The sequence below is a fragment of the Peromyscus eremicus genome, chromosome 6 (genome assembly GCF_949786415.1).
Source record: "Peromyscus eremicus chromosome 6, PerEre_H2_v1, whole genome shotgun sequence".
Classification (NCBI taxonomy): Eukaryota; Metazoa; Chordata; class Mammalia; order Rodentia; family Cricetidae; genus Peromyscus; species Peromyscus eremicus.
The window spans coordinates 25,060,345-25,084,222 of NC_081421.1; the positions used below are offsets into that span (position 1 = coordinate 25,060,345).

At 49.0% G+C, this 23,878-nt stretch overlaps 1 protein-coding gene across 1 annotated transcript in view; it reads left to right on the forward strand.

The window, feature by feature from the left end:
* Nceh1 (neutral cholesterol ester hydrolase 1) overlaps positions 1 to 23,525 on the forward strand; it is a 76,721-nt gene extending 53,196 nt beyond the window's left edge. The window contains exons 2-5 of the mRNA XM_059265282.1: positions 2,471 to 2,699; positions 6,557 to 6,626; positions 21,030 to 21,201; positions 22,729 to 23,525. Of these exons, the coding sequence (XP_059121265.1) occupies positions 2,471 to 2,699; positions 6,557 to 6,626; positions 21,030 to 21,201; positions 22,729 to 23,346 (1,089 nt within the window). The 3' untranslated portion in view covers positions 23,347 to 23,525. The remainder of the gene's footprint in view (positions 1 to 2,470; positions 2,700 to 6,556; positions 6,627 to 21,029; positions 21,202 to 22,728) is intronic.
* The last annotated feature ends 353 nt before the right edge of the window (positions 23,526 to 23,878 follow it).

Below are 23,878 nucleotides of genomic sequence, written 5' to 3' on the forward strand. Positions count from 1 at the left end.
GGGGGGAGACAGGAGAGGGTGTGGGGGAGGGTATGGGGGGGAGACAGGAGAGGGTGTGGGGGAGGGTATGGGGGAGACAGGAGAGGGTGTGGGGGAGGGTATGGGGGGGAGACAGGAGAGGGTGTGGGGGAGGGTATGGGGGGGAGACAGGAGAGGAGGTGGGGGAGGGTATGGGGGGAGACAGGAGAGGGTGTGGGGGAGGGTATGGGGGGGAGACAGGAGAGGGTGTGGGGGAGGGTATGGGGGAGACAGGAGAGGGTGTGGGGGAGGGTATGGGGGGAGACAGGAGAGGGTGTGGGGGAGGGTATGGGGGGGAGACAGGAGAGGGTGTGGGGGAGGGTATTGGGGGGAGACAGGAGAGGGTGTGGGGGAGGGTATGGGGGGGAGACAGGAGAGGGTGTGGGGGAGGGTATGGGGGGGAGACAGGAGAGGGTGTGGGGGAGGGTATGGGGGGAGACAGGAGAGGGTGTGGGGGAGGGTATGGGGGGGAGACAGGAGAGGGTGTGGGGGAGGGTATGGGGGGGAGAGACAGGAGAGGGTGTGGGGGAGGGTATGGGGGGGAGACAGGAGAGGGTGTGGGGGAGGGTATGGGGGAGACAGGAGAGGGTGTGGGGGAGGGTATGGGGGGAGACAGGAGAGGGTGTGGGGGAGGGTATGGGGGAGACAGGAGAGGGTGTGGGGGAGGGTATGGGGGGAGACAGGAGAGGGTGTGGGGGAGGGTATGGGGGGAGACAGGAGAGGGTGTGGGGGAGGGTATGGGGGGACAGGAGAGGGTGTGGGGGAGGGTATGGGGGGACAGGAGAGGGTGTGGGGGAGGGTATGGGGGGGAGACAGGAGAGGGTGTGGGGGAGGGTATGGGGGGAGACAGGAGAGGGTGTGGGGGAGGGTATGGGGGGAGACAGGAGACAGTGTGGGGGAGGGTATGGGGGGGAGACAGGAGAGGGTGTGGGGGAGGGTATGGGGGGACAGGAGAGGGTGTGGGGGAGGGTATGGGGGAGACAGGAGAGGGTGTGGGGGAGGGTATGGGGGGAGACAGGAGAGGGTGTAGGGGAGGGTATGGGGGGGAGACAGGAGAGGGTGTAGGGGAGGGTATGGGGGGGAGACAGGAGAGGGTGTGGGGGAGGGTATGGGGGGGAGACAGGAGAGGGTGTAGGGGAGGGTATGGGGGGGAGACAGGAGAGGGTGTGGGGGAGGGTATGGGGGGAGACAGGAGAGGGTGTGGGGGAGGGTATGGGGGGGAGACAGGAGAGGGTGTGGGGGAGGGTATGGGGGGACAGGAGAGGGTGTGGGGGAGGGTATGGGGGGGAGACAGGAGAGGGTGTGGGGGAGGGTATGGGGGGAGACAGGAGAGGGTGTAGGGGAGGGTATGGGGGGAGACAGGAGAGGGTGTAGGGGAGGGTATGGGGGGGAGACAGGAGAGGGTGTAGGGGAGGGTATGGGGGGGAGACAGGAGAGGGTGTGGGGGAGGGTATGGGGGGGAGACAGGAGAGGGTGTAGGGGAGGGTATGGGGGGGGAGACAGGAGAGGGTGTAGGGGAGGGTATGGGGGGGAGACAGGAGAGGGTGTAGGGGAGGGTATGGGGGGGAGACAGGAGAGGGTGTGGGGGAGGGTATGGGGGGGAGACAGGAGAGGGTGTAGGGGAGGGTATGGGGGGGAGACAGGAGAGGGTGTGGGGGAGGGTATGGGGGGACAGGAGAGGGTGTAGGGGAGGGTATGGGGGGGAGACAGGAGAGGGTGTGGGGGAGGGTATGGGGGGGGAGACAGGAGAGGGTGTAGGGGAGGGTATGGGGGGGAGACAGGAGAGGGTGTAGGGGAGGGTATGGGGGAGACAGGAGAGGATGTGGGGGAGGGTATGGGGGAGAGACAGGAGAGGGTGTGGGGGAGGGTATGGGGGGAGACAGGAGAGGGTGTGGGGGAGGGTATGGGGGGAGACAGGAGAGGGTGTGGGGGAGGGTATGGGGGGAGACAGGAGAGGGTGTGGGGGAGGGTATGGGGGAGAGACAGGAGAGGGTGTAGGGGAGGGTATGGGGGGGAGACAGGAGAGGAGGTTGGGGAGGGAAAGAGAGAAAATGCTGTTAGCTCTAACACCCAAAGGTGAGTACAATTTGCTGTCGTGTTCTAATGTTCAGTGACCTCTCCAGTCCAGGAGCAGTTGTTTGTAGGAACGGTTGCCAGGCAGTTAGCCTGGCATACGGGGTAAATCAAAACAGCGAAGTGACCCGCGTTGGTGGCGCACGCCTTTATTCAGGTGGCAAAAGCAGGCAGATCTACCTGGTCTACCATAGCAAGCTTCAGGCCTCCAGGGCCACATAGTGAGATCGCTCTTCCTCTTGCTCCCCTTTCCTGCCTCTCATTAGCTCTCAAAACAAAAAAATCCAACCCCAGATGTGGAGTTGGTGAGTATCGCCGTGGGCGGGCGTCAGTCCGGTGCGACAGTTAACAGCATCCCTCTCTTCCCCACCACCCGCAGAGTAACCTGATCCACTCGCTGGGGCTGGGCCACCACCTCGTCGCGCTCAATTTCATCATCGTTTCTTTTGGGAAGAAAAGCGCAAGGTCTTCCCCGAAGGTGAAGGTGACCGACACTGACTTTGATGGGGTGGAAGTCAGAGTGTTTGAAGGCTCTCCAAAACCCGACGAGCAGCTGCGGCGAAGCGTGGTCTATATCCACGGAGGAGGCTGGGCCTTGGCCAGTGCAAGTAAGTGCCTGCCCCCCTCAGGTGGGTCGGCGGCGCGCTTGGCTCCGTTCTCCTGGACCATCCTGGTTTCCCCTGTCGCTCTGGCCACGTCAGCAGTGCCTCTTTTCATTTATATGGTTATGGTGTAGAAAGGTTTTGCTTATTGGCCCCTCCCCTTCTCCTTCCTGTCTTTGCGCCTGTCTTTTTCCTTCTGTCTCCCTCCGTCCCTCCCTTCTTCTCTCCCTCCCGCCCTTCCTGTGTGCAGTACTGAGGATTGAAAGTGGTGCATCCTGGTGTGAGACGGTGGCTCCACCACTGAGCTACATCCCCAGCCCTTGATTTACTTTTTAGTGCCGACAGGTTGCGTTGTGAATATTTCCTGAGCTGGCACCCTAGCTCAGGTGCAGAGTGTTGTCTAGCATGCACGAACTCCTTGGTTTGAGTCCCAGAAGCATTTGGTTTGGTCCTCAGCATACATAAACCTGATGTGCTACCACACAACTGTAATCTCAGTACTAAGGGGTCAGAGGCAGGAGAATCTGGTTCTTCAAAGTCTTCCTCGGTTGTATAGTAAGTTTGAGGTCAGCCTAGGCTTGAGACCCTGTCTCTAAAAATAAATAAAAATTCTGTGACCTAAATCATAGACATATTGTGATCCATTGATACTAGCTTTCTGTGTCAAAATAAGGTAAACTTTCATTGGGCCAGAATATGAGGTAATTATCTGTAACTCTTATCAACTTTATTTTGAAGGCTTTTTTTAAAAAAATGAAATAGAGCAGATGTTGCTTAATACACATTAATTCATCAACATCCGCTTATGAAACCAAAGATTAAAATGCCAAAAGTATGCAACCATTAAAAGAAAACAGCATTTCCAAGTGCAGGGGTGTTTCCTGTGGAGATGGACATCGCTCATAGCAGAGCAGGCTGGAAGAAGGCTGCCTAGCACAGCCTGTCTTGGAAGATCAGGGCTTCTGCCTCTGGTGACCTTCCTCATCCTCAGGCCAGGGCTTTGGGAATTCTCTGTGCTGGAAAAGGAGTGATAGGCTGGTGAGATGGCCCAGCAGACACAAATGCTGGCACCAAGCCTGGTGACCGGGTTCCATCCGTGGGACCCCATGGTGAAGAGAGAGAACTGACTCCCAGAGGTTGTCCTCTGACCTCTACATGGCATCATGGCACATGTGCACCCCACACACAGACACACACAAATGAAAGTGTAATTTTAACAAAATAGGAGGAAAAGCAATTCAAACTTGGCCTCTTCCTGTATTATGTTATTGTATCAGTTTTTATTGCAGAAAACATGAGAATGCACAACTTTGTCTCACAGCTTCCACCTTTTGTTCTGTTCCTCACTGGTTTGTTCTGATCTCTGCACATGCTCACTGAGTGTGTGAGTTTGTCCAGTACTGTGAATTTTAGTGCAGATATTCACAGCCGTGCGGCCCTGGACCATGGGTCACTGGATCGGTTCCTTTGTCGTTGCTATGACAAAACCGAACAAGAAGTAACTTAAGGAAAGAAGGAAGGGTTTGTTACATTCTGAGGGCACAGTCCGTCGAGGCAGGAAGGCCCTGGGCAGGAATGTGAGGTGGACTGTTCCATTGCATCAACAGTTAATTGTTTCTTTCAGTCCAGGAGCTGGGCCTGTGGAATAATGCCACCACAGACAGGATGGGGCTTCCTTCCCCAGTTAAAAAGTCTAGAAATTTGTCGCAGACATGCTCCGAGGTCTACATCCTGTCACGCTGACAGCCATTGTTAACTGTTACAGTCACTCTTGTGTGTGCTAGAGACCAAGATCCAAAAATGAGTAAAATAGGGTGTCTGCCTTGGAAAGATGGAGTCTGTGGCAATGGGCACTGGTCAGGTAACGTCATGTCCGAGACAGGAGGTATGGATGGCAGAAGCTGTGGTCGTGAGAGTCAGTCTGGCCATTGCTCCTTGATTTCGGCTGGTGTACCAAAGGGAGAGCTGGGGGCTGGTGAGTGTGCAGGTGGGCATGCACTCCATAGCCTTCTGGTTCTCGGGAAGGAAGTCCATAAGGAAGGGAGCATTAGGTGCTCTGCTGAGACAGAAAGTCTTTTTTGTTGTTTACTTGTTTTTTTGAGACAGGGTCTCGTGTACTCTAGGCTAGCTTCCCTATGTGGCCAAGAATGACCTTAAACTTCCGCCCCTCCTGCCTTCACCTCTAAGTGCAGGGAGTACAGGTGTGTGCCTCCTCCCCCAGGTGTGTGTGTGTTGGGGGGGTGGCAGGGTCAAACCAAGGCTTCATGTGTGCTAGGGAAGTGCTCTACCAACTGAGCTACATCCCTGTCTGATGGGATTTAAAATACTGAAAGAACAACAAAAGGAATCAATTCTTACCCATTTAAATTACTTTTGCTCCTGAGGACATTTGAGTCCCCTTTCTAGGAAATGCTAAAACCACCTAAAATTCCACTTCTTTTGTGTTGGCTTAAAGAGACTACCTTATTCTTCACGTTGCTGGTTTTCCTGAATCACAGCAAATGAGGATGTTAAAAGTGCAAAATCTTGTAATTTAAAGAAGGAAACTGCTAATTTGCTGTGATTGCTGAGAAAGCGTGTATTTGAAGAGCCTCAAAGCCAGAATTCATGTGGTGTCTTTCATGTAGCCTGTTTGGAAATACATGCTTAATAAGTTAAAAACATACTTGAAAGTAACCTTATACCGATTTCCTGTTATAGTAATTACATTTTATCAGAAAATAGATTTAATTTTTGCATTTGAATGTTTCTATTTGCTTACCTTTCATTCTTTCTTTCCCTCACTTTCTAATTCTTCCCGTTTCTTTCCTCCTCCCTTCCCTCCTCCTCCCTTCCCTCCTCCTTCCTCCCTCCTCTCCTCCTTCTTCCCTCCTCCTTCCCTCCTTCCTCCCTCCGTCCCTTCCCTCCTCCTTCCTCCTTCCCCTCCTCCTTCCTCCCTCCCCCTCCTCCTTCCTCCCTCCCCTCCTCCTTCCTCCCTCCCCTCCTCCTCCCTTCCCTCCTCCCTTCCCTCCTCCTTCTTCCCTCCTCCTTCCCTCCTCCCTTCCCTCCTCCTCCCCTCCTCCCTTCCCTCCTCCTCCCTTCCCTCCTCCCTTCCCTCCTCCTTCTTCCTTCCTTCCTTCCCTCCTCCTCCCTCCGTCCCTTCCCTCCTCCTTCCTTCCTCCTTCCCTCCCTCCTCCTCCCTCCTTCCTTCCCTCCTCCCTCCCCTCCTCCTCCCTCCCCTCCTCCTCCCTTCCCTCCTCCTTCCTCCCTCCTTCCTTCCCTCCATTTCCTCCCTCCTTCCTTCCCTCCTCCTCCCTCCATTTCCTCCCTCCTTTCTTCCCTCCTCCCTCCCTCCTTCCTTCCCTCCTCCTTCCTCCCTCCATCCCTTCCCTCCTCCTTCCTCCCTCCATCCCTTCCCTCCTCCTTCCTCCCTCCTTTCTTCCCTCCTCCTCCCTCCATTTCCTCCCTCCATCCCTTCCCTCCTTCCTCCCTCCATCCCTTCCCTCCTCCTTCCTCCCTCCTTTCTTCCCTCCTCCTCCCTCCATTTCCTCCCTCCATCCCTTCCCTCCTTCCTCCCTCTGTCCCTTCCCTCCTCCTCCCTCCTTTCCTTCCCTCCTCCTCGCTCCTTCCTCCCTTCCTTCCTTCCCCTTCTCCCTTCTTCTCTTTTGGTTTTTTGACATCGTCTCATGTAACCCTGGGTAATCTCCATGCTAGCCTTGAACTCCTGATCCTCCTGCCTCTACCTCTCAGATACCTGGCTCACGTGCATTTTTCAGTGTTTGCTGCTATTTTTACCTTAGTCTAAAAACAGTCTGTACTGAGAGAGATGTAAGTGTGGACAGCCTGGACCGGCCACTGTTGGAGTGATTTTTCTTTTCTCTTAGAAATCAGCTACTATGACCAGCTCTGTACAACAATGGCCGAGGAGCTGAACGCCGTCATCGTTTCCATCGAGTGAGTAGTCACTGAGACCTCTATAGTGCAGTTCCGTGTATCTGTCCACGTCTGTGTGGGTGTGTGCACTTGAGCGCTGGTGCCCGCGGAAGCCAGAAGAGTGTGTCAGACCCCTGGAGCTGGCGTTACAGGTGTTTGTGAGCCGCCCAGTGTGTGTGTGTGCTGGGTGCAAAGCCCGGGCCTTTGTAGGAGCGTCCAGCGCTCTAACTGCCGAGCCATTTCTGCACTCTCCAAGAGTGAGGAAATGCTAAGTGACCGTCCGGCAACTTGGTAATTAAAATACAGTGTCACACGTTGGGATTACAGATGTGTGTCACTTTGTCTATCTTATTAATACTTTTTGAACTGGCTTTAATAACACATTGAGTTACTTTATGTTAACTATCTCTGCATTTGCTCTTTGTCTCTGCCGTGCGTGTGTGTGTGTGTGTGTGTGTGTGTGTGTGTGTGTGTGTGTGGCGGGAACACTCCACCCAGTACTTCCTATGTGCTTAGTAGGCACCTTCCTACTGAGCTGTATTCCCAGGTGTCTTTTTATGTAGTTTTACAAACTTTTGGAAGAGAGGTTAACTAGAACTAGCAACCTGTAAGTTTGATAGTGACTTTTGAAAACTAAAAACAGTTGGGATTTTAAAGAGAATCTTGTTTACAACCACACTATTTTCTTCGAGTAAGGTTCTGTACCTAGCACTGTGCTCCACAAGTCTTAGCCATGTGGACCTTGTGGTAGAATCGTCTCTGCTGGCTCTTTTATAAGCTGTTTTCTTGAGCAACTATGAAGTACCTGAGTAGTTTGACAGCTGTTGCCGTGGTAACGACATGTCGCATCTCTGTCTCACGCCAGCATTTTCTCAATGCGTTCAGTCCCTTGTCTCCTCACTTACTCTTCCTTCAGGTTGTCCCTTCCTTGACAGCCCCGTGGAAAACTCCAGCCACTTTCCTCTGCTTTATTATGTCTCTGAAGCCATCTTCCATGTCTGACCTATTACATGTTTGCAATAGGAACTAATGCATGATGTTCATTGCTGAATCAGTTGTGCTCAAAGACATCCCAGCATAAACAGGGAATTCAGTTATTGGCTGTATGATGGGTGCATGAAGAGTCTAAATTTCTAAATTCTCATGCAGGGAAATATGGCATGGTGGTTTATTATGTAATCCTAGCATTTGGCGAGAGACAGGAGAGTTGCTACGAGTTCAAAGCTATGTAATCATTTCTAGGCCAATCTGGGCTGTACGGTAAGGCCCTTTGTCTTTAAAAAAAAAAAAAAAAAAAAAAAAAAAAAACGAGGTTGGGAAGCTGGCCCAGCAGATAGTGTTTTCTGTGCAAGCATGAGGACCTGTTTCATATCCCCGGCACCCACAACAACAGCAAAACCAAATAAAAAACCCAGAGGTGATAGTGCGTGCTAAAATTCCAGCACTGAGGAGGAGACAGGAGGTTCGCTAGTAAGTCAGGCTAGCTGGATTGCTGGCTCCAGGTTCACTGAGAGACCTTGTCTTTAAAAAAAAAAAAAAAATAGAGAACAATAGAGAAAACAGCCAGTGTTAACTCCGGCCTCGTCATACCATCCACATTCACAGGAGCATGAACCAGCACACACGTGTAACACACACACACACACACACACACACACACACACACACACACACACACACACGGAGGAGGAGGAAAACTGAATCACCTCCTGAGGTCAGATGTCTAAGTAGACACATAGGCCGTGTGGGGTGCTGACTCCGATGTGAAGCTGTAGAGGACCCATGCCTTACTGATTACCAAGGCAGGAGTGGAGGAAGTTGCCAAGTGACCAGGCAGTGAAGACACCATCTCTTCTGTGACCCGGGCTCATCCGATTCTCCCTTCCCCTGCCATCTTCCCAGTCATGGCTCACCTCTCTCTTGCCCACTGCAGACCTGAGTCTGTAGGAAGAGCCGCTCTCCTGAGGCACCAGGCAGCTCCACCCTGTGAACAGAAGCCTGGGGCCACACAGTGGAGCTGAGGAGGCCGCCACCCCAGATTAGCTGCAATTGCTTTGTACATCTCTGAGGCTTTCCTGAACCTGCAGCCAGGCCTTCCAGATCCCTGAGGACTCCTGGTGAAGTTCAACAATGCAGGAATCATCCAATAAACTGTGTCTTCAGGCCTGGGCCACTGGCCAGGGGCTAGGAGAACACTGAAGGAGCCAGGTCCTTAGAGCCAGGCCCTAGGATGTGGTATTGAAGAAGCCTAAGGGGCCCTTCAGTAGTTTCAGCTACCTAGAGTTACTCAAAGGCCTAGAGAAGGAAGGAAGGAAGGAAGGAAGGAAGGAAGGAAGGAAGGAAGTCGGACTTGCTTCACTTGGCACCGTGAGGATCTCGTTCACTGCAGGATCTTCTTATTTGCCCTCAGGACTTCAATATCAACAATGGGCAGCATGCCCTAAGCTCTTCCTCCATGCCCTTCTCTGCCTCGAAGCCTCTTGACTCCAGTGACATGGGCGTTACTTTTGAGTCTAGGCTTATCATAGAACACAGAAGGGTATAAGATAAGACGTAGTCAAGATTAACTTTAGAAAGTTAAAGCTGAGACACAATTGCTTCCTTCTTACTTTCCCATTGTACGCTGAGTCTACGTAAAGGGCATCCAGATGTTCATCCGCGTGGTTGGGGCCGACGATGACACAGAGCAGGGGCACCTTCAGGAAACTCACTGAAGCTCATAAGCAGAATGGGTTAGGAATCCTTCTGGGAGCAGAAAACGAGAGCCCTTCCCCTGGGTTTCAGCACCCTGTGTAAGGTTAGATGTGAACACGAAGTAGATTCATGCTGACACAGGATAAGGACCACACAGACCTGTCTAGGGACCAGTTTAGACAACTGGAATGAAAGGGCTTCTGATGTTCTGGTAGGTCTGCCCAGCCTGTGGCCCTTGGCTTACATGTGCCCCGGGATAGTTAGGAATGTAGTTCAGTATATTTATAGGTGATGACATCACGTCACAGCTCCTCCTCCATCATGTTGGACACCTCCTCCTAAAGAGCTGAGCAAGCCTGCAGGAGTAACGCCATAGTCACGTGACAAAAGGTCAGCTTACACCTGGAATCCGAGCACACCTACTGTAGACAGAAATAGTGAGAGAAGGTGGTGAGGGCCAGGCTAGCCACAGAAAGCCTGGTATCCTGGGCTTTAGTGGAACGATGGTCAGCATCATGTGACCCCTGTGTTCTACCCGAAGAGAATGTCCTGAAGTCTGACAGAAGCTCACTCCTTTCCTTTTCCTTTTAGTCTGTGAGTATTGGTTTAACATCTCTCTTAGGCCAATTGCAATGTTAAAGAGTTAACACCACATCACAGTCTGAAAAAGAAACCTCGACCCGATAATTTAAGTGTGATGAGTGGTGAGAAGCAGGTAGTGAGCAGTGACTGAGGCACCTGGGGGCAAGACTGTATACTGTTTGAAGGGTCAGAAAAGGCACCTTTAAGAAAGTGATATTTGATGCTGCACGCCTTTAATCCCAGTACTTGGGAGGCAGAGGCAGGCAGATCTCTGTCAGTTCAAGACCAGCCTGGTCTACAGATTGAGTTCCAGGACAGGCTCCAAAGCTACACAGAGAAACCCTGTCTCAAAAAACCAAAAAAAATAAAAAAGAAGAAAGTGATATTTGGGGCTGGTGGTGTAGCTCAGCACAGCTTGCATGGAGCCCGGCTTTGCTCCCCATGGTGGTGCACACCTGCACACCTGTGATCCCAGCACTGGAGAGTTGGAAGCAGAAGGATCAGAAGTTCATTCTTGTCTACACAGTGTGTCTGAGGTCAGCCTAGGTTATATAAGACCCTGGCTTCAAGAAACCAAAGAACAAAACAAACAAACTTAAAAAAAAGTGATGCCAGAACAGAGCCCCTTAAGGAAAAACGGGACCTAGCTAGACAGAATGCCATGGCTATGGAGGTCCACAGTGACGGGATGAGAGGGCTTTTGCAGAGAGGGTGAGAAAAAGAATGTTAAGGACCCTGGTCCCATCAGAGAAAAGAAGAATGAGGGTGGAGGATCCTGTGAGTCTCCAGCAACATGCTGGATGCTGGGTTCTCCCAGAGCCTCCCGTTCCCTGGTACAGAGACGCGCAGCGGCTGGCCCTTATCTTCACCGTCAGTCCGGGGCTGGGGAGTGGAATCTTGGCTTTGCTTCCTGTGGACTGTGGTTTGGTGAAGAGTGTGCCTCTGGAAGCTGGTAGGCAAGGACTGGGGCAGCCTGGAAATGGAACCACCTTGTGTGATATAAGCACCAAAGGTTGGGATTCCTACAAATACGTTGCCTGTACTGACTCACATAAAGGCCTTTAATTTTAAAAGGTGAGTAAAGCCAGGACCTACTTCTTATTGCCTTCTGTGGCACTTTGCAGTTCTCACATATCAATTGTACATTATGTATCTGGTAAACGAAGAGGTGTCTTATATCTAATTTACATGGTTGTATTCTTACTTATAAAACCCAGGACCATCTGATTTTACGTTTATAAAGTAGGATATTTTCAACACACTGCCTTTTAACCTCTGTTTTGTTTAGTCAAACATAATATGAAGACCATAAGATATAAGGGACAAGAGAGATTCATACCTTTCTTTCAAAGAAGCAGTATGAGAAAATTTCGTTAGTCAGTGTTCTCTATAAGAACAGGTGGGCCGAGTGGTGGTGGCACACGCCTTTAATCCCAGCACTCGGGAGGCAGAGCCAGGCGGATCTCTGAGTTCGAGGCCAGCCTGGTCTACAGAGTGAGTTCCAGGAGAGGCGCAAAGCTACACAAAGAAACCCTGTCTCGAAAAACAAAACAAAACAAAACAAAACAAAAAAAAACAGGTGGATAGAATGGATAGGATATGTATGTACGTACATTCGTGTGTGTGTGTGTGTGTGTGTGTGTGTATGTGTGTGTGTACAAATGTATATGTAAAGAGGATTTATTAGAGTGGCTTATAGGCTGTGATTTGAGTAGGCCAATAGTGGCCGTCTCAAACAAAGTTAGCCATCACAATAATAAAGTATAATGTGATGGCTATTCTTGGTTGTCAATCCACATAGGATGTTGGATAAATTAAATTCTACAAGGGATTTATAATGCCATCCTTTTTTGATGTGGAAAACTTTCAATTAAATAATTAAATTTTTGTATATTTACGCACTGTTTTACAAAGCGGCCTTAAACCACATCACATTCCACCTGATGTCAGGTGAGGAACTCGAAGCTTTGCAGAGCTGTAGGTTCCTGTTGCAAATGTGGTCACACAAGATGCTGATGGTCACCAGGGTAAAAGCCCTGAAGATGGCAGGCCCTTGTTTTTACTGTCATAAAGTTTTGGGCTCCAGACTTCCAAAGGCACAGTGCTTTAATGGGCCGACGCATGGTGCCCATGTGCTTAAGTAACTTTAGGTATACACGACCTGAAAACCACATGGTAACCTCTGTTATACTGTGATATACTGTGGACCCTCATAAACTTGCCTGAGGATCAGAGGACAGAGCTACTAGATTAGACATAGAGGTCAGGCAGTTGTGGCACACACTTTAATCCCAGCACTTGAGATCTCATGCCTTTGCTTGTGAAGCACACACGCCTTTAATCCGAGGAAGTGATATGGCAGGGCAGAGAACGGTGTATAAGACATGAGGAAACAGGAACTCACTCTTTAGACTGAGGATTTCGTAGAGGTGAGAACTAGTGGCTGCTGTTCTGCTTCTCTGGTCTTTCAGCTTTCACCCTGATATCTGGCCCTGAGTTTTTTATTAAAAGACCATCTAAATTCAGACAACAACCTTACTCTTACATATTCCTTTCTTTGTTCTCTTCCTCGTGGAAGCCATGGAGGGATAGAATGCTCTATGTGTGAGGCCCCCAGTCCCACCCCCTCCACACACACACACAAAACAACAGCACAGATGGGAAGCTCAGCTCCACACATGCCCACTCAGCCACGTCTGCCCCGGCCAGCTCAGACAGCATCACAAACTTTGATTCTACAGAGAGAAGACTCTGTGGCTGTTTCTAGAAAAGAGATTGTTTGGTTTTCTTTGCTGGAGCTAAGTAACAAATCACTCTTTTCAAACATTAATTAGTGTATGTTGTCTCTGATCACTTCTTAAATCAAAACCCAAAGGGGGAAGAATGCCCAGACCTTTGTCTTACACGTTCGATCCTTTAGAATTTTAGGTGGAGGGAATGGTTTAGAGAGATAGCTCATTTCATCAAGTGTTTACTTTGCAAGAATGGAGGCCTAAGTTCCATCCCCAGAACACACTTAAACATGAAAAAAGCCAGATGTGCTGTTGGTGGTGCAAATTTCTAATTCCCGTACAAGGGAGGTGGAGAAAATAGATTCCCCCGGCTCACTAGCCTGCCAGCCTTGGCGACTGGGTGAGTACCAGGCTAGGGAGAAGCTGTCTCAAAAGTAAAGTGGGTGGCATCTTGAGGAATGCCCGCCAAGATTGACCCTAGCCTCTACATACGATGCCCATACAGACTTGTCCAGGACACACATGTACACACACACACACACAGCTCTGTGTTGCATCCACAGTCAACCTATGCCTGGCCCCATTGCTTCACACTGAGCCTGTGGCTCCCTCGTTAGCCTCTAGAACCACACCAAGAGAGGCAGCTAGAAGCACACGGTTTCCTGGATTGCCTGGGCTCCTTCAGTACTGAGTGGCTGATACTCAGTGGCTGAGTATCTTGGTTAAGGGTAAGGGCGAGGTTCCCCCACCCCACGCCCAGCAGGGGAAGGCAGTTGAGATAAGCACCTGGAACTGGAGTCTCTCAACCTTTACAGATGTTTCATGAAGACATTTCCTTCTCCCAGTCTTGGGGACCAAACTTAAGACCTGATGCGTTCTAGGCAAGTGTTCTACCATTGAGCCGCTTGTGAGCCCTATGATGTCTTAAGCCGGGACCAGTACTTTGGGAGGTTCACATTGTTTGAAGACTTCACTTTTGGACCCTGGCACTCGATCTCTAAGATTTTGGTGGAGCTTCCAATATCTACCTAATCTTTTGAACCCCCAACCCTGTGTGTATTTGTGTTTGTGGGTGCACGTGCACATGGATATAGAGGTCAAAGGACAACCTCAGTGCCCTTCCTCGGGAGCTGTCCTCTTTCTCCTGACACCAGGTCTGTCACTGGCCTAGAACTCACCAAGTAGGCTACGCTGGCTGGCTGGCCAGGAAGCCCAAGGAATCTACCAGTCTCTGCCCTTCCTACACTTGGAGTGGAAGCACACCACCATGCCTGGCTTGTTATGTGGGTTCTGAGGATCAAAATCAGGCCCGCCTCGTGCATTCACAGCAAGTGCTTTTCCCACTGAGCTCTCTGCCTTCCCCCACCTTTGTGAGACAGGATCTCATCCTGTGGCCAAGGTTGGCCTGTAGCTCACCATCTAGACGAAGCTGGCCTCATCCCCACGGCAGTCTTCTTGTCTCAGCCACCAAAGTGCTGGGCTCACAGATAGGAGCCTCCACACCTGCTTTATTGAGTGCTGTGCTTATCCAGTCAGTGAAGCCTTTGCTCTGATCTCCACCCCCCTCCCGCCCCCCACCCCCGCCCCCCTTGCTAAAGGATTGGTGGTCAGGGTGGTGTGAATGCTTCTTGTTCTCCAGGCAAATGCTGAAAGCAGAAACAGCAAGTTTCTGTCTCCGACGTTCATACATGAACCATACTTGAAGGAGGAGAGGGTAAACAGCTGCTGATCCTCAGTCCTCCTGCTGGCTCACCTTTTCCTCCTCCTCCTGCCTCTTTTTTTTTTTTTTTTTTTTTAAAGCAGGCTTTCATGTAGCCAAAGCTGGCTTTGAACTTGCGATGCACTTAAGGATGATCTTGTCCTTTGATGCCCGTGCCTTGACTTCCTGAGTCGCTGGGTTTATAGGCATGTCCCACCATGCCTGGGTTTATGCAGTGCTGGGGATGGAACCCCGGGCTTCCTGTATAGTAGGCAAACACTCTACCAACCAAGTTCTGTCCCAGACTCCACTGTATGTTCCTTTAATAAAAAAGAACTTTGTTAAAGGAATACATAGATTGTTCCTCTGGGGTCATCTCTATCCAATGGAGGGCATGAGCTGGATGTAATTATTTAATTTATTTTGGATTTTCCCCTACTGAAGATATAGGTTCTCCAGACTTGGAGGGTGATAAGCCTTTTAAGGTTCCCAAGATGAAGTTACTGAATTTTTTTTGGGAGAGGGGGAAGCTCGGGGCGGGGTAGCTGGAAAGGCTGTGAGCCCTCTCTCTGTTGACTGACTCAACAGGAAGATGATTTCATTCTCCACTATCATACAACCTTTCACCTACCTGGAACGACCTGAGGCAAACGTTGTGTCCTGCAGACAGCTGGACGCAAGGCTTCCGGCTTAGGCTTTTCTGAGGACAGTGCTGTTGCGGCCTCGTTGGCCACTAGTGATAGTCCAGATTATCAGTCTTTCGGCATTGCCTCCTCTCCTGGTGTCTGGAATAAACATCAAAGTACGTGATGGGTCTGGAGGTGGGGTGCTAGCAGCCCATGAACTTCGAGTTTCCAAGTTAGCGCCACTTAGACCATGTCTGTAATTCTGGCACTCAGGCAGGAGGATCGGGCAGTCCAGGTCATCCTCAGCTGCATAGGTTGAAGCCAGTCTGGCCTACATGAGACATTGCCTCAGCAAAGCAAAGCATGAGCTCACAGGGCCAGTGCTCCGGAGAATTCTGTGACGTATCATTCTGAACCCGTCTCTTCTCGAGAAATTTGAGGTGTCTGAGTTACAATTTGTTGTCAGACCTTGGCTCCAAGAAGGGAGAGGGACTCGGAAAATTATTGAAAGAAATGGTATTTAAAATGAAAGGCAGGGGACTTTTGATGGGGGAATGAGGGGGAAGGCTCTTGGGGATGGAGAGGGGACCTGCTGTGGAAACAGGAAGCGGCCTGAGAATGGGGGAGCATGTGATGGGGTTCTGGTGTTTCTGGCCTGGTGCAACACTGGGATTTCTTGGGGATTTATCTCCAAGATAGATGCACTGTTTCTGCCCACAGCAGTGGAATTGGAATTTGGGGGCAGGGCTCACACCTCAGTGTTTTTGAAAAACAGTTAGGTGAAGTGCAGGCAGAATTTAGAAGGAAAGTGTGTGTGTGTGTGTGTGTGTGTGTGTGTGTGTGTGTGTGTGTGATGTATTTATCATGTTTGGGCTTTTGTTTGTGTTTTGAGACACTGTCCTCATATATAGCTCTGGCGGACCTGTACTCGTTATGGAGCTTGGCTGGTTTTGGCATTCCTCCTCCCGAGTCTCCTTGGTACTGGAATTACATATGTGTGCAGATAACCACAGTGCTGGAGTTACATGTGTGCAGAGTACCATATCTGGTGAGGAAGATAATAGGTTTTATTGGGTAAGGATTTTTGTTTGTTTATGACATGCAGCTCATGTTCGTAGCTAAGGGTGACCTTGAATTTCTGATCTTCTTGCCTCTATAGCCTGAGTGCTAAGATCACAGGTGTGTGCCCCTCTCCTGACAAGGAAAAGAATATTGTTAATGGGTAGTAATTTTGTACTGGAAATATTGCTAATCCACCAAAATCATGACAAATGTTCTGAGATACCAAAAACCTAGTTTGAGGATTTACTGCTTAAATGGGGTAATATGAAGCTTCAATGCTGTGGCGCTGCAAGACTGTAGATGTATTTTAGAATGGGGGTGTATTACTCAGTAATACATGCTCGAACACACACACACACACACACACACAGGCTTGCACGCCCATAATCTCAGTAAAATCAGGAGTTCTCAGTCATTCTTAGCAAATTTAATACCAGTTTGTCTGGGTTACGTGAAACCTTGTCTCCAAAAGGGGGAGGGTGCAGAGAGGGAGGGGAACTAGCCAATAACATATGTAAATATGTAAACAAACGTAGAGTGCGGGGAGAGTAAAATATATAGAAAAGAGAGTACGAAAGGATAAATACAAGAGGTGAAGAAGCACCGAGTGCAGGTGATGGACAGGAGTCATAAAGAGGGTATAAAGGCTAATTATTTTCCTAGTTGTAACTGTCATGGATTTTTTTTTTCATTTTGGTGGTAGATAAGTGCATAAAAGTATACTTAATACTGAAAGTGTAAATTAAATGTGAATTCAGAAAGGCCAGATGTCTGGACTTCTGGTCTGGTTAATTTCGGTGTAATGGTGTGTGTATTGACTGTGTTAATTCCAGGCCTTTTATCTATAATGTAAAACTACTTTTCTGGTACTTTCCAGGGACATAACTGGGAGCTTGAGCTGCAGGCAGCAGGCACTTCTCTCCCTCCACCCTTCCCCCCTCTCTTGGGTCTCCCACATATACCACTGAGCTGTATAGCCAGGCTTTTATTCTATTTTATATTTTGAGATAGGATCTTATGCAATTACCCAAGTTGGCTTTGAACTCACTCTTGGGACTCACTCCAGTCCCAAGTAGGTGGTGTTATTAGTCTGCCACTAAGCCAGGCTGTCTCCTTTCTTTAGATAAACTACCCATGAGTTTCCTCCTGGTTCTGTAAGTTTTCCATGTCTATAAATGCATTCCCAACTTTGTTGGATTTCTCAGGTAAATTTTAGCTACTCGGAACTGACCAAAGTAACACTGTTTTCAGTATATTCTTTCTCTGGTCTATAAAAGTAGTATCTTTTCTTACTGGGTAAAACTAATAAATGCTTTCAGCTTGAGCAACGATGCCCAGGCATGATGGTCCACACTTGATCCCAGTGCTTGCGGGGCAGAGATAGAGAGGCAGTGATCTCTGTGAGTTCCAGGCCACCCAGAGCTACACAGTGAGCCCTTGTCTTTAAGAAAAAGATTCACAGAGATCAAATGAGAAGCTAGAGTATGGACTTGTGTGGGGACAGGGGACTGGTGATTTAGTCCCACACATGCTAGGTGACTGCTCTTCCACTGAAAGGGTGTAGCTAAAGTTTTCCTGCCTGGCCCACAGTCAGGACAAATCTCTATCACCCACCAGTCCCACAGCCACTCAGACCCAACCAAGTAAACACAGAGACTTATATTGGTTACAAACTGTATGGCCGTGGCAGGCTTCTTGCTAACTGTTCTTACAGCTTAAATTAATCCATTTCTATAAATCTATACCTTGCCACATGGCTCGTGGCTTACCGGCATCTTCACATGCTGTTTGTCATCGTGGCGGCTGGCAGTGTCTCTCTGACTCAGCCTTCCACTTCCCAGCTTTATTCTCCTCCTTGTCCCGCCTACACTTCCTGCCTAGCCAATGGCCAATCAGTGTTTTATTTATTGACCAATCAGAGCAACACATTTGCCATACAGAACATCCCACAGCAAAAGGGGGTTTTAATAAGTTGCCCAGTCTGGTCTTGGTCATGTTATAGCCCCTTCTTGATCTTTCAGTCTTCCTCCCCTGGCCTCTGGTAGTAGGATCACAGGCCAGTACCACCGGGCTGTCCTAAACTATGGATCTTCAATGGTGCCATAGATGTTAGCGTGATGATCTGCTTGTTTTCAGGATTGCTTGCCATGTTAGCTCAGCAAGTTATTAACTGACAGGATTAATCACTAGGCACCAGTTTTCCCAGATTCTATTTCTTGCCATCCAAAGACTCTGAGACTTTTATAAAACGGTGCTGGAAACTCAGCTAATGCATGTGTCTATCTGGTGTGTACTGACCGCCTGTGCAACTGCTTATCATGGTATAGTGACCGTGCAGGCTGGGCTTAGGTCTTAGTGCATGTGTCTATCTGGTGTGTACTGACCTCCTGTGCAACTAGCAATACTGCTTATCATGATACAGTGACCGTGCAGGCTGGGCTTAGGTCAGCCGGACAAAGCACAGTCATCTGAGAGGAGGGAACCTTAATTGAGAAATGCCTCCTTAAGATGCAGCTGGAAGGCACTTTCTTAACTAGTGATCGATGGGGGAGGACCCAGCCCATTGAGGGGTGCCATCCCTGGGCTGGTGGTCCTGGGTTCTATAAAAAGGCAGACTGAACAAGCCATGTGGAGCAAGCCAGTAAGCAGCTCCCCTCCATGGCCTCTGCATCAGCTCCTGCCTCCAGGGTCCTACCCTGATTGAGTAAACCCTTTCCTCCCCAACTTGCTTGTTGATCATGGTGTTTCATCACTGCAACAAATAGAAACCCTAACTAACTAAGATGGCGATGGAATGGAAAAAAAAAAAACCCACCACATTATTTTCATGTCTTGACTCCTGAGGTGCATCTCTCTTTTGTTTTTTGGTTTTTGTTTTTCAAATCAGAAATTACATGGAAGAGCAGGGATAAATATAATCTTGAGAGATGTCGCCACCTAGTGGAATAAATGGTGTAACCCCACTCATGTCCGTGGAGGAGCCGTGCACGTTAGTAGGGCTGTATTCCCAGGCCTTGTTTCTATTTTTATTTCATGACAAGGTCTCCCCAAGTCTCCCAGGCTGGACTTGAACTCTCCATGGGATTCTGCTTCAGCCTCCTCAGTGGTTGAGATCACAATGTGCCCAGCCCAAGGCACTGCTTGAGTGGCCCCGGAAGCAAGTGGAATTACAGTCAAACGTCCCAGTTAAGGCTCAGAGGATAAGGAGAATCAGCACAGGAGGGGCTGGAGACTGACAGGTGTGAAGACTGAACTGTAGATACACACAGTATTGATGTTGCGTGTGGCCCTTGTCAAGATCAGGGTTCTGACGCGCTTTACAGAATAAGACGACAAACAGCTCTGCCCTTGCAAAGTGTGCCCTAGGAGGAGCACCAGAAATGTCCCAGAGGGCCTGGATGATGCTCTGTGCTAACAAAGCTTTCCTTTTCCGGTTAAAAATGACATTTTACCAGTGTTCCAGCAAGTACATGCGTTCCTTGGGTTTAATGGCAGGCTGGCATGGACCTCTTCAGTAAAGACAGACGTATTTATTTATTGTGTTTATCAAAAGAGTTGTGGTAAACGTTAGACTAGTGATTGGTTAATGCTGTTTAGTTAGCTTTTAACCTGGAGCTGCCATGAGTCATATGTAGACCTTCATAAATAACTCCCCAAGTTCATTATGGAGGCACCCTGTCTTAATAAGGAGCAACTGCCATTACGTCAGGTGGTAAGTTTGACGTCCAAAAGCTGTTTTTGTTTTGTTTTGCTTGTTTTTGAGATAGGGTCTTGCTGTGTAACTCAGGCTGGCCTCAACCTGTAGGGGCCACAGAGGTCCTTGTGTTTACAGATAGGTACTAGGAGAACTGGGAATGTTAAGACACACAGGGTTGTCTCTTCAAAGAAGGAGATACATAACCTGATTTCCTCCCAAAAGGCTGAGAATGAATGTAGTTAATAGCCTGGTGACCTTTGTTCAGTCTGTATGACTGAGACCACACCATATCCTCTTCCAGGCCCTTAACGTGTTGCCCGAAGTCAATCTATAGAACCCATCTTCATGAAGAGGTCACATGTGCTTTAAGTAGTTATACAGTTTCGATACAGCCATCCCTTAAGCTTTATTGTGCACATGGTATTGAGTTAATTATCACCAGGAAGCTTTTTTCCAAATTGTGCTGTACTTAAATATGCCTAAAATAAGCTGCTCTTGGAGTTTGAACCAGCAACAGCTACTGAGTCGTGTTGAATGAGACTTTCTTCTTGCCTCACACAGTTCGACACTCTGCTGACCTTTGTGGTCACAGAGATACCACATACACACACACACACACACACACACACACACACACACACACACACCGCCCCCCACACACATCAAACTCCCAATCCTCCTGCATCAGCCTCCCTGGGATTACAGGTGTCTACCCACCATGGCTGGCGTCCTAGTGTATTTTTCTGTTGCTGTGATAAAACATGACTAAAAACAACATGGGGGCAGGTTATCTGGCTCACACATCCTGGTTCCAGTCCACATTGACGGGAGTCAGGGTGGAGACCTGAGGAGGAAATGAAGCGGAAGCCGCAGACCATGCTGCTTAGGGTCTTGCTCTCTCTGGATCGTGCTCAGCTTGCTCTCCTAACAACTGCCCAGGGTGGCAACACCCACAGTGTGCTGGACCTTCTCACATCCCCACAGATGTAGAGGCGCTCACAAGCCAATCTGATGGAGGCAATCCCCAATTGAGACTCCCTCAGATAACTCGGCTGTGCCAAGTTAACAGCTGAATCTAACCAGGAGTGGCCAGCTTGAGCATATTTTAAGGACTCTTGTTAGTACCAGGCTGCTAACCCCACCTACTTTATGAGAAAATAAATGATTTGTTTTTTTATTTTATATTTATTTTATTTTCTTCTCTATTTCTGGATTTTGAAAATTCCATTTTTCTCTGTAAATGTTGAGTGACCTTCAAAGCGTGGCTACATCCCAAAATGCACACTGCTTTTGTCTTACATCCCAAAATGCACACTGCTTTTGTCTTCGCAGATACAGGCTCGTTCCACAGGTCTACTTTCCTGAGCAAGTTTACGATGTCATCCGTGCCACAAGATACTTCCTGCAGCCAGAAGTCTTAGACAAGTACAAGGTGGACCCTGAGAGAGTCGGTGTTTCTGGAGACAGTGCTGGCGGGAACTTGGCAGCTGCCCTTGGACAGCAGGTAACAGCCCTGCCTCAGGGTGCTGGTGACCCACCGCAGGGTTGAGGGAGCGGTGAGCATGCCTGTTGACTCTCACTGTCTTCACACGTGGTGCTGGGCTGTTCACCATGTGGCTAGCACCCTCATGTGACTGCCCTGGGAGATTTCTCACAAGGCTTTTTGAAGTGGGCACTGAGGAGTGTCTCTGATTGGGCTCATGAAGACACGTGGACATGAAATAGCCCTACCTACCTGCTACTGTGTGACTTGGAAAATGGGATATTTTGGCTTAAATTTCAGTTCCTATGGTTATTTTCTTAGAGTTTTAAGAGAAATTAAAATGCTAATGTTTTCCAAAGTTTTATCTATTATTATTATTGTTTGGTGTTTTTTTTTTTCTTTTTTGAGATAGAGTATGATTTTAGTTATACAAATTTTCTGTGTAATTTAGGATGTCTTCCTGCCTCTACCTCCCAAGTGTTGAGATTACAGGCCTGTACCACCACTCCCAATTATATATATTACTTGTGTTTTTGAGACAATGTCTTACTGTGTAGCCCAGGCTGGCCTAGAACTTCAGATCCCATTGCCTTAGCCATTTGGAGTGCTGGGGTAGTAGGTGCATACCACCATGCCGGGCTCATAGGCCTCAAAGACAGACTGAATTTGGGCTCCACCTTGGAGAGATAGACGTCCATGCCTAAGTCCCTTTGTTCTGTGAGGCCTGGAAATGTGAAGATGACGTCATCTAACTGCGGGAGTGTTGCAAGGACTTAGTGAGACCCCGTGCACACAGTTCTCACGTGCATCTTACCAACCACATGCACACAGTTCTCACGTGCGTCTTACCAGGAGATGGGGTTTGAAAATTAAGTGAGGGTTGCTCAGTTACTGCGAATCATTCCATCTTCTTTTGAGATGTGGCCTCCACATGCAGAATTTTAAATGCTGGAATTACAAAATGAGCAATACAACCCCCTGTGGAGAGTCGCAGGCGAGCTGAGGTTGCTGGGATGGGAAGTCGGATCCCTTGCACTTCAAGCTCACTCACTCCGGCATGTGCTCATTGCTTGCCTGTATGAACTCACTGTCCCAGCATGGAGACTAGCAGCTCGTCACTGAGCACCTGTGACTCCTGGAGTCCTACCGTCCCTGCGTCACTCTCTGTCCTTCTCCTCTGAAAGAGGAACACTTGTGTTTCTTCCCCTAATCCATTTGTCATCTTATAGGGAGTAAGAAGTTAAGTAAGGCTCACAGTTCACTCATACATATACGCACCAAGGCATAGAGGTACCAAAAGATAGATAGACATAAGTAGGGGAGTTAGAGACCTCACGGGCCACATAACAGTGAACTCATTCTGAACTATGAGTCACAAGCAGTATACCTTCCTTAGGGATTGTCCAGCAGTTTGGCAGGGCATGGTGATATGGAATGCTTTATTTAATTCTAAAAAAAAACCCACTCATTTATTTAAAACACTCTATAAACTGCTTTCTATAAAAGGATCTATGCAAATGGAGTATGTTTTTTTTTTTTCTATTCTAGTTTACATACGTGGCCAACCTAAAAAATAAGCTCAAACTGCAGGCTTTAATCTACCCAGTCCTCCAGGCTTTGGATTTCAACACACCCTCTTACCAGCAGAACGTGAACACTCCAATCCTGCCGCGCCATGTCATGGTGAAGTACTGGGTGGACTACTTCAAAGGCAACTATGACTTTGTGCAGGCGATGATTGTGAACAATCACACTTCGCTGGATGTGGAAGGGGCCGCAGCCCTCAGGGCCCGTCTCAACTGGACATCCCTGTTGCCCTCATCCATCAAAAAGAGCTACAAGCCTGTCATGCAGACCACAGGTGACGCCAGGATCGTCCAGGAGATCCCTCAACTGCTGGATGCTGCTTCTTCCCCGCTCATCGCAGAGCAGGAAGTGCTTCAGGCGCTCCCCAAGACCTACATCCTCACCTGCGAGCATGATGTCCTTCGGGATGACGGCATCATGTATGCCAAGCGCTTGGAGAGTGCGGGCGTGAATGTGACCTTGGACCACTTTGAAGATGGCTTTCATGGGTGTATGATTTTCACAAGCTGGCCGACCAACTTCTCCGTGGGAATCCGGACTAGGAATAGTTACATCAAATGGCTGCATGAGAACCTGTGACAGAGTGGGCTCCTCCTCACATGCACGAAGCTCTTGACCGCCTCCATTTGCTTTGGGAAGACCCGCACTTTTCAATCATCCGAGCCTTTCTCTTGTTTCTCATGAATATTGGAATCTGTACCCTGCAGACCTGATAATCTACATTTTAAAAGTAATTCTAACTGACTAGTTTAAAAACATCGGAACTTGGTGCCCCCAGTGGGCCATTTCCTCTGTTCTTTCTTGTAGCCCACGTGGTACAAATGATCACAGTTTGAGGAGCTAGAAGTAGCCCTAGGTCCGGCCTCTATTGTCTTCTTTCCACAAGAAGTTTTTCCAGCGGTGGATGAGGTAGTAACTTCTGAGGAACTAAAAAACGTGGGCTTTTCTTCAGTTCCCTCACTTGACTTGGAATGCAGAGCAGGGTCTAGGGGACACCTGAATGCAGAGCAGGGTCTAGGGGACACCTGAGGCCAGCACCGGGGACTGCATGTCCTCTGCCTCCAACAGTGGTTGTGTTTACTGTGGGAATTTTGACAGGATTTCTAGCAAA